This window comes from Phaseolus vulgaris, unplaced genomic scaffold (genome assembly GCF_000499845.2).
Source record: "Phaseolus vulgaris cultivar G19833 unplaced genomic scaffold, P. vulgaris v2.0 scaffold_27, whole genome shotgun sequence".
In the NCBI taxonomy this organism is placed as follows: domain Eukaryota; kingdom Viridiplantae; phylum Streptophyta; class Magnoliopsida; order Fabales; family Fabaceae; genus Phaseolus; species Phaseolus vulgaris.
This window is the reverse complement of record NW_027174095.1, coordinates 215808-226327: the sequence shown is the minus strand read 5'-3', so window position 1 is coordinate 226327 and position 10520 is coordinate 215808. Positions and strand designations below refer to the sequence as shown.

The 10520-nt window shown below is 35.2% G+C and overlaps 2 protein-coding genes across 2 annotated transcripts; both read right to left on the bottom strand.

The window, feature by feature from the left end:
* Positions 1-3371: 3371 nt before the first annotated feature.
* LOC137817274 (uncharacterized) lies at positions 3372-3806 on the bottom strand. Its single transcript, XM_068620526.1, has one exon. It carries the CDS (start codon positions 3804-3806, stop codon positions 3372-3374), a length of 435 nt encoding a protein of 144 aa, XP_068476627.1.
* Positions 3807-3824: 18 nt separating this feature from the next.
* LOC137817273 (uncharacterized) lies at positions 3825-4310 on the bottom strand. The gene has a single exon (XM_068620525.1). It carries the CDS (start codon positions 4308-4310, stop codon positions 3825-3827), a length of 486 nt encoding a protein of 161 aa, XP_068476626.1.
* Positions 4311-10520: the final 6210 nt, after the last annotated feature.

Below are 10520 nucleotides of genomic sequence, written 5' to 3'. Positions count from 1 at the left end.
AAAAAGGTACTCAAAGAAAGGATGGCACACAAAATGGAACCTATGGAATAGCACTAGATTTTATTTCAAAATAAAAAAAAAAAAAAAAACAGCACCACTGAAACAAATTGTTGTGGTACAAAATGCGTGATTTTCACATATTTATGCTGAGCTGGACTTTTAATATTTGCTTCTAAAAATTTATATCCAAACAGATCAAGATCTCAAAAAAAATTTGGCGTTGGTTTCACTCCAAATGCATATACCATTTTTTTAATAAATTTTCTAAAATCAGTGCTCCAATTCTAAAATATTTATCATTTTTTTTTCTATTTCTTTTTTTGTCCTTTCTCTAACACCTCAATCTTGCAAAATCCAAAAGCTCAGAATTTTCTTATATGGAAAATAATTTTCATAAGCAAAATCATCCAAAACAGAATGGTGGAAAACAGAGGATTCTGTAAATCTAGAAACAAAAACAGAATGATATACCAAAAGAAACACAATGGAATTAGTGTAAGGAATTTGTGTGGATCTAACACACAAATATGAACTCAAACTAAAAATAAAAAGCACCAAAGATCAAAACACAGCAGATTTCAGATCAAGCATTTATACCTAAAACAAGAAACAAATAAGCCAAAAAAAAGTACTACTAGGATTTGATGACAAATATGGAAACACAAGACTTGACAAAACTTATAGATTCAGAAAATAAAATGATTCAAGCATGTTAATATGAACCGAATAAAATTTCAATCAAGACTCAAGCAACCTAAAAATAAATAAAAAACAGCAACACAAATATATCAAGAATCCTACACAAACTTGAAAATAGATGTTCAAGCACAAATTTGAACAAACCCACCTATTGAATTGAATAGAAAAGAATTCAAATCATATTAAAAACAGAAAAAAAGCAAGACAACTTGGAATCAAGATGAACAACTAGGAAATAAGAAGAACTCAAAAAAGAAAATGAAAAAGAGATACTCATCTTTGAAGAACCATAGCTCATGATACCAAATGATGGCATTCCTATGAGCTCTTCTTTGATTTTTGATGATGATGGGTGCGGAAGCTTGGTGGAGGAGAGTGGAACAAAGCCTTCCTAGGAAGTTTGGATGCTTTGAAGGTGCATGAGGAGTAGTGAAGGTTGGAGGTTCGGCCAGCCCCTTTGAAGGTGGTGAAATGAAGATTAAAACCTAGAAGCAAGGCAAGGAGTAATGTATGGCACTAAATTGGCAGCATAACAATACTCTATTCAATCTTCCAAATACATGAGCCAAGCCCTCTTATTTATAGTGTTTAGAAGGCTGGAAATTCAAAAGAAAGTGGAGGGAAATTCAAATGAGAAGCATTTGAATTTGGAGCCACTTCCTAGTCACAAGGAAAGTGTGACTTGGTTTCTTTTTTTGGCACCTCCGAAATCTACACCTACACCTTTTTTTTGTCACATGGAAGGTGTGGCTTAGCTTTTTACATTTGCACCTCTTATATTTATATCTACACCTCCCTTTATGTTCTACTAAAAATACTTAAAAGTAATTACAAAAGAAAGACATCCAATGATGCTTAGTTGGCCCATATCTTCTATTTGTTGGGCTTGAACTTGTATTTGGGGTTGGGCTTGGGCTTTTTCTATCAAGGGCTTGGGCCTCTTCCATCAGATAGTATATCTTGGAATCCACTTATAGATGCCTTTAGGTACAAGAAATTTACGAAATATGCAATACCTGATAGAATGGCCTTTCTTCCTGCAATAGAAGCATGTAACAAACGGTTGAAACGACACTTTAACCGATTGTTTTTCGGGAAAATTTGAAAAAGGTTTTGCAATCTTTTTTTCTTTGCTTTGAGGATAAAATCCCAAACCTGCTTTTCCAAATACACATTTCAGTGAGGCTAAAACTGTTAGAATGTATGGCTTTAAACTAGAGGGGGTGAATGGTTTAAAGAGGGTTTTCGCAAACTTTTAAACCTAGAATGAAATTACTTCCAGAATAACTTGATTAAGAAATCAGTTTGCCAAAACACAAAGCAAATAAGCACAACACGAGAAAAACAATCAGTTGTTTCGCAGAAACAATCGGTTGTTTATACCAGTTCACAAATATAAAAATTGAAATTAAAGAGTTAAAGGATAGAGAGATTGAACACACAGGTTTATACTGGTTCACTCTTAACCAATAGCTACATCCAGTCTTCCCAGAAACCACTGGGAATCCACTAAGCAATTAACCCTAGATTACTTACAACACAACCAAAGAAGTGACCTTGATCCCCTCCAGACACACACTTCCTTTGGTTCAGCACAACACCACTAAGAATGCTGATCTTGATCCCCACAAGAACGCACAACACTTCTCAGCTATACACACAGAGTTTCTTTCAAAGTACAAAGGATTACACTTGTTACAGAAAAGATATTAAATCAATACAAGATGAAAATCCTATCTCACAGTCTTTGATCAATGCAATCTCTAAGCAATTTTGAACTTTTCAAAAGCTCAAACAATGAAAAACTCAAATATGTTTTTCTATATTAAAACAAAGTTGTTGTTTGTTACATAATATTAACAAACCATTTATTGAATTTAAAGATTGGTCAAAGCATTAAAAATTGGAGCGTAAACAGTTGTAAAATCATTTAATGCTCAGTCAAAGCACAAAACATTTTTTTGTTATGGTCCCAAAACAAACAATCGGTTGTTTCCACGAATCAATCGGTTGTTTTGGTTTGACAGCAAGTCAACCATCAAAAAATAGTTTTCAACCTTTCTAAAAACACCTAAGTATAAAACAGTCGATTGTTTCGACAAAACAACAGGTTGTTTTTCACTTAGTTTGAAAAACACTTTTCAATTAAAAGGTTTGAGAACGCTTATGCTTTGGATTTAATCAAGAGTGGATATATATAATTAATCTACCCCAGATCCTATCTAAAGACAGCTCAGCAACAACAAGCACATCCAGCCTTTCATCAACCTTCAAAGGGTTTGGATTCTTCAAAGCTTGAACACACTTGATTCAACAAAAACATCTTCAAAGTTGGACTTTCCAGTTGTAAGCTTGTCCAAGGTTTTCAAAAGATAGCAAATCTTCTTTTCAAGAAGTTCACAATTTTCACAACTTATTTTCTCACAACTGCAAGAAGAATTCTTGTAGATTAAATCCATATTTCCTAAATCTTTATTTGTTTTGCACAGCTCTTCCTATAGATCCTTAACTTTATTTTCTAACCAGTTAATTAATCCTTTCAACCGGTTGAGAGAAAGGGCCAATCAGTTGGCTTCATCATGAGTTTCATAAAAAGTATTAAGCAATTGATCATAGGTGGTACGTTTACTTGTTGAAGTAGAATCCACACTGCTTGTTACTGATGCTAGAAGTCAAAGATTAGCTTCTTCATCATCTGAAGAACTTGAGGATAAGACATCATTGTCATCCCATGTTATATATGCTTTCTTAGTTTTTCCCTTTTTCTCCCTTTTAAAGTCTCCCTTTTCTTTGACTTCATTGTTTGGACATTCAGACTTAATATGTCCTTGTTCACCACATCCATAACAGGTATACTTATTAGAATTGAATTCACTAGATTTCTTTGAATCATACCTTTTAAAAGCTTGTTTCTTTCTCAAGAATTTGCTTAATTTTCTTGATAACAAACTTATGTTCTCTTCTTCACTTTCACTAGAAACATGTTGTTGTTTGCTAGCTTTAAGTGTTATGCTTTTGTTATGCTTGTCTTCACTCTCTTGAACAACAAGCCTTTGAATCTCAATCTCATGCTCTCTTAGTTTTCCGAAAAGAGATGCCACAGTCATTGAGGTGAGATCCTTTATTTATGAACTGGCAGTGACCTTTGCTTGCCATGTTCTATCAAGACACTTCAGTACCTTGATGTTAAGTTCTTCTTCATCAAACTTCTTACCAAGACTCATAAGATGATTCACAATATCAGAGAACCTCTTTTGCACATCACATATTGATTCTCCCTTTGGCATTCTGAAGAGTTCATACTCTTGGATCAAAGCATGCTTCCTAGCTCTCTTCACATCATTTGTGCCTTCATGTGTGACCTCCAAGATGTCCCACATTTCTTTAGCCGAACTACATAGTGAAACCCTAAAAAACCCATCACAACTTAGGGCAGATGTTATAATATTTTTGGCAATCCAATCGAATTTAACCTTCTTACTTTCTGCCTCAATCCACTCGGATGAAGGTTTATCAACTAAAACATCATCTTTCCTAACTTGAGGTACAAAAGGACCATTTTCAATTGACTCCCAAATGCCTTTATCAGTTGAGTGTATAAAAATTTTCATTCTCACTTTCCAAAATTGGTAATTGACTCCACAAAACAAAGTGTTGAAGCCTTTGCTGTGCTTGGTGTTGATGTGCTGGTTTATATAGTTCTGGGGTAGTTTGAATATAGTAATCCACCCCTTGATTGAATCTAAAGCATAAGCATCTCAATCTTTGTGAAAGTAAAATGTTTTCAAACTATGTTAAAACAACCGATTGTTTTGTCGAAACAACCGATTGTTTATACTTAGATGTTTTAAGAAAAGATTGAAAACTGTTATTAAAATGGTTGAACTGTTAAGAACCAAAACAACCGATTGATTCGAGGAAACAACCGATTGTTTGTTTTGGGACCATAACAGAAAAACTGTTTTATCTTTGACTGAGCATTAAATGATTTAACTGCTTACGCTCCAGTCATTAAATGCTTTGACCAATCTTTTAATACAATTTAAGAGTTTGTTAAGATTTGATAACAAACTACATCTTTGAATAAATTCAGAAAAACAAATTTGACAATTAATCTTTGACAAGTTTTTACTAAGAGTTTTTGAGTTTTTCAAAGAGCTGAGATTGCTAAGAGTTTGTGATTGATCAAAGTTTGTGGAATAGGATTCTGCTTGTATTGATTTCAGATTATCTTCTGTAACAAGTGTAATCCTTGTACTGTGTGAAATAAGTTTCGTTTCTGTGTTTGCTAAGATTGGATGTGTGTTCTTGAGGGGATCAAGATCAACAATCTTGGTGTAGGTGTGTTGACCAAGGAGAGTGTGTTTCTTGAGGTGTTCAAGGTCATTCTCTTGGTTGTTGTGTGAGTGATCAAGTTGTGATTGCTTAGTGGATTTCCTCAGGGTTTCTAAGAAGATTGGATGTAGCTCTGGGTTTGGAGTGAACCAGTATAAACATCTGTGTACAATCTCTCTATCCCTATCTCTTTCAATTCAATTTTGTTATTTGATAACTGGTATAAACAACCGATTGTTTCGGTAAAACAACCGATTGTTTTTCCAGTCTTGTGCCTTTGCTTTATGTTTTGAAAAACTGATTTCTTAATCAAGGTTTTCTTGAAGTATTTTCATTCTAGGCTTAAAAGTTTACGAAAATCCCTCTTAAACAATTCAGTCCCTTCCCCCCTCTCATTTAAGGCCATATATTATAACAATTGGCATCAAGAGCTTGGTTCTTGAAAGTTATTCAAATTGATCTAAAAACCTTTTTTCTATGGCTGGAAAACTATCTTTTGAGGAAGGTGCTTCAATCTACAAACCACCTTTATTCTGTGGATTGAATTATAAGTTTTGGGAAGCACGAAAGAAAATCTTTATTGAATCTATTGATCAAAGAATTTGGGATTCAATTGAGAATGGTCCTTACATTCCAAAGTTCAAAAAGGATAATTCTTTTATTGCAAAACCTTTATCTAAATGGACAAATGATGAATGTAAGATGGCCCAACTTGATCGGTCTGCTCAAAACATTATAGCTTCTGCACTAGATACTAATGAATTTTTCAGGATATCAAAGTGCAAAACGGCTAAGGATATGTGGGACACACTCAAGGTTGCTCATGAACCAAAGGAAGGAAAGACAAAGAGTCAAGCAAGAAGGAAAAGAAGGAAAAATAAGAAAAGCCTCAATCTTTGCTTCATGGCTAGAAGGGAGGATGACTCAAGTAATGTAAGTTCATCAAACTCCTCAAACTCTGAAAATTATGGTCAATTGCTTCAAGCCTTTCAAGAAACACATGAAGAAGCCAACCGATTGGCTCTCTTGAACAATCGGTTAAAAGAAAAGAACAACTGACTTGAAAACAGAGTAAAGGCACTGGAAGAGGATTTAGAAAATTCAAAAACAGATTTTGAAAATCTAGAAATCATTTACAAAAACTCCTCTTGCAAGTGTGATACTCTAGTTTGTGAAAATTGCGAAAATCTTGAAAAGAAGGTCCACTATCTTGTTAAAACAGTGGATAAGCTTTCTAAAGGCCAATCCAACTTTGAGAGTGTTCTAGCATCTCAAAACTGTGTTTTTGGAAAAGCTGGATTGGGTTTTAATCCACAAAACAAACAAGATAGATTTTCAAAATCATTTTCGAAAATGCCAGAAAAACAATCGATTGGACCATCGAAACAACCGATTGTTACATGCTTCTATTGCATGAAAAGAGGTCATCTGTGAGGTTCTGTAAAATCAGAAAACATGTTGTTCCTAAAGGTCTTATGAAGTGGATTCCTAAGGGAAATAAAGCTTTAATTGATGAGTATAAACCAGATGGACCCACATTCATAAGGGGACCAATTCTTTGTACTTGAAAATATCTTTTGTAGGAAATCTTGGAGGAGAGCAAGCAACTATGGTACTTGGATAGTGGATGCTCCAAGCACATGACAGGGGACAAATCAAAGTTCCTGTGTATCTCCTTTAAGCAAGAAGGTCATGTCACCTATGGAGACAACAACAAAGGAAGGATTCTTGGGAGAGGATCCATAGGAGACAAAGACATCTTGGTAATCCATGATTTGCTTTATGTAGAAGGCCTAAAGCATAATTTGCTGAGCATTACCCAACTTTGTGACAAGGGATATCAAGTGATGTTCAAGACAAATACATGTGAAATCTGTCTACCCAACACCAAAGAGGTAATGTTGGTAGGTAAGAGAGTTAATAATGTGTATCTTCTAGATATCTCTTCACCATGTTCAATTGGATGTCTTCTATCCAAGCAAGATGAATCTTGGCTTTGGCATAAAAGAATTGCTTATATTCACATGAATCATTTGAACAAGCCAATTTCAAAAGATCTTGTGACTGGGTTGCCAAAACTCAAGTTTGAGAGGGATCACATTTGTGAAGCATGCCAAAGAGGGAAACAAGTGAAAAGTTCTTTCAAAATTAAAAATATTGTTTCATCTTTGAGACCTCTTGAACTTCTTCACATGGATCTCTTTGGACCCTCAAGAACTATGAGTCTTGGTGGAAATTATTATGCTCTTGTTATTGTTGATGACTTTTCTAGGTACACTTGGACTCTTTTCTTGGAATCAAAGAGTGATGCCTTTTCTGCATTCAAAAAGCTAGCAAGAAGACTACAAAACACAAAGAACTACATAGGTTCTATTAGAAGTGATCATGGAGGAGTATTTCAGAATGAGAAGTTTAGCAAATTCTGTGAGATGTTGGGAATTCTGCATAATTTCTCTGCTCCAAGAACACCACAACAGAATGGAGTGGTAGAGAGGAAGAAAAGGTCTCTTGAAGAGCTAGCAAGGACAATGCTTAGTGAATCATCACTTCCTAAGTACTTTTGGGCAGATGCAGTGAGCACCTCATGCTATGTGATGAATACGGTGCTTATAAGACCTATTTTGAAGAAAACTCCATATGAACTTTTCAATGGAAGGAAGCCTAACATCGGTCATCTCAAAGTCTTTGGCTGCAGTTGTTTCATCCTCGACAATGGAAAGGAAAACTTGGGAAAGTTTGATGAGAAAGCGGACCTTGGTATCTTCATAGGTTATTCACTCACAAGTCATGCATATAGAATATACAATAAGAGGTTGATGACTGTAGAAGAATCAGTTCACGTTGTGATGGAAAATTTCATGAAGGTCTTCTTGAATCATGTAAGATATGGTGCGGAAGCTATGTATGAGTGTGTGCAAGATCCTCCTAAGAGTGGTGCTGATCTTGAAGGTGCATGAGGTGTATGAATATTGGGAGGTTCGGCCAGCCCAAGGAGAGGTGAAGGATGTGAAGTTTAGAGCCTAGAGTTCTAGGGAGAAGCAAAGCTTGGCACAAAATGGCAGCATAACTTTACTCACAATAAACTTGAAAATACAAGGTGTAGGCTCCTCCTTTTATAGGTTAAGGAGGACCATAATGCACCCTAATGCTAGCCAAATGAAATGTAAATGTGAAGCACATGGGTGCACATGGCACATGGGTGCACAAATGAGCACATGGGGAGGGGTGTGTCTAGTTTTTATGCTCACCCCCTCCATGGGCTTTCGAGACCGGCCTTGGTAAATTTAGAGGTTTTTTTTAGAAACTCTAAGTTTACCTAGGTTGGTGTTTTAGGTGCCAAAATTAATTCTAAGAAAATTACAAATAAAGTTCCTATGCGAATTTTGACAAGAAATTAAAGTCTACTCTACACTAGAGTTTATGGCATTTGAACATGTAAAAGAACGTCTTCTTGGATCCTCTTGGCCATAACTCTATGGTTGGCCCAAATCTACCCTTTGGTGGGCTTGCATGTGGGCTTGTGCTTGGGCCTCTTCCATCATCCCCTCCCTCTTGAAAAGGATTTGTCCTCAAATCCATTGCTTCTTCTTCTTCATGGCTAGGGGAATGGATGTGGTTGGATGGTGTCCATCATCTCCTTCTCCTTGAGAAGATCTATCCTCAGATCTAGAGATTTGATCTCGGATAGCAGCCTCTTGCTTCTTCAACTATGCTTGCCCTCCCGGATCAAACGTCCACCTAGGGGAATTATCAAATAAAGCAAATGAGTTAGTTGAAGCAGTTATATACAAATCAATTTTATGAAGTTGCCATTTTTGTTTTTCTTTTGTTTTTGGCAACTTTTTACAATATTTCTCTTTTGATGGTTGCATGTGTTCTCTAATCCTCTCATGCTTTGTAAAATTTTCAATAGTAGTTACTTGTTCCTTAGGCATAATTCCTTTAGGAAGTGGTAACAACGCAAAAAGAGAAAGAGGACTATGTTCACATACAACTTCAAATGTAGAAATATTAGTAGTCTTGTGGACTACTCTATTGTATGCATGCTCAATAGAAAAAGGATACTCATCCCAAGAATTGTGGTTGTCTTTCATGATTTCTCTAGGCATAGTAACAAGAGCTATGTTTTTAATTTTATTTTGACCATTCTTTTGAGGATGATAAGAATTTGAAAAGGACAGCTTAGTTGCAAGTTTTTCCAAGAGAATCCTCAAATGATGGTTTTCAAATTTTGGAGCTCTATCCAACACTAAGTTTGAAGAGAAATCATGAAGACTTGTCACTTCTTTAAGGAAGAGTTTATCCATGTCCATGAAAATGGAATCAAAACCTTTTGTTGTCCTAGGAAGATCTAATATGAAATTTAGGCTTATGTCTTCCCAAGGATCATTTGCAAAAGGTGAAGGAGTATAAAGTTCATGAGACATTGCCTTAGATGTACTTTTAAAACACGGAATGTATCTAGGGTAATGTCTTTGAACATCTTTTCTCATGGGTGACAATAATTTTCTTTTTAAAAGCTCTAGAGTTTTATCAACTCTAATTTGACCCATGAGTTCTCCTTCATGAAGAATTTCCCTTTTATGTGTGAAGGTAGTCTCGTTGATACAACCTTTGTTCATGGAAATTTCAATTCGTTGCAAAGGTTGTCTCAATAAGACATGACAAGTTTCTTTAGGCACTACTTCACATAAAAAATTGTCTTTGTAGATGCCTATAGATGACTTGACCTTCACTTGGTGATATCTTGGCATGTATGTAAAATAATCTACTATATTTTTATCTATGCAAGCCTTTTTTAAGGATTCTTCTTTTTTTTCTAGGCTTGCAAGTGTTCCTTTACAAAAGGTAAGGCTAGGTTGTTCAACAAGAGGTATATTTTCAAATGTATTTTCAACTTTTCCTTCTTGTTGAATGACCTTGTGGGAAGGAACATTCTTCTCCCACGCCATTTGTTTCCCAAGGGTTTTCTCTTGCTTTTCTATTTTTACATTTTCTTCACTCTCACTAGCTTCTTTTTCTTGGCTACTATTCTCATCTTTGTCCCTTAAGATCATAGATCTTTCATTGAAACATTGAGATGCTAATTGATCATTGCCAAGGTATTCTAAACATGGAATTTCTCTAGCTTGAGTGTGAGAGATATGCTTGGTTAGGTTTTCTTGTCTCTCTTTCCTAGCTCTCCTAGGGAATTGTTGATGATATTCATTTTTCCTAAGACTTTCTTCCCCAAGATAATCATGATGTTGAGAGCTAGATGCATGAGAATGTAATTTTTTTAAAAATTGAGACTTCTCATTCTTTGCTTTAGTCAATTCATTAGTTTTGATCTCATTCTCCAATTGTTTAGATGAAATTGATTGAATATCCTTAGTAAGTTGTTTCAAAAGAGATTTCAAGGATTTCACCTCACTTTTAAGAGATTTAGAGGAGTGAGAAGACATGATTAAAGCTTTGTGTGTAGAAGTATTTTACCTTGAGAAAAA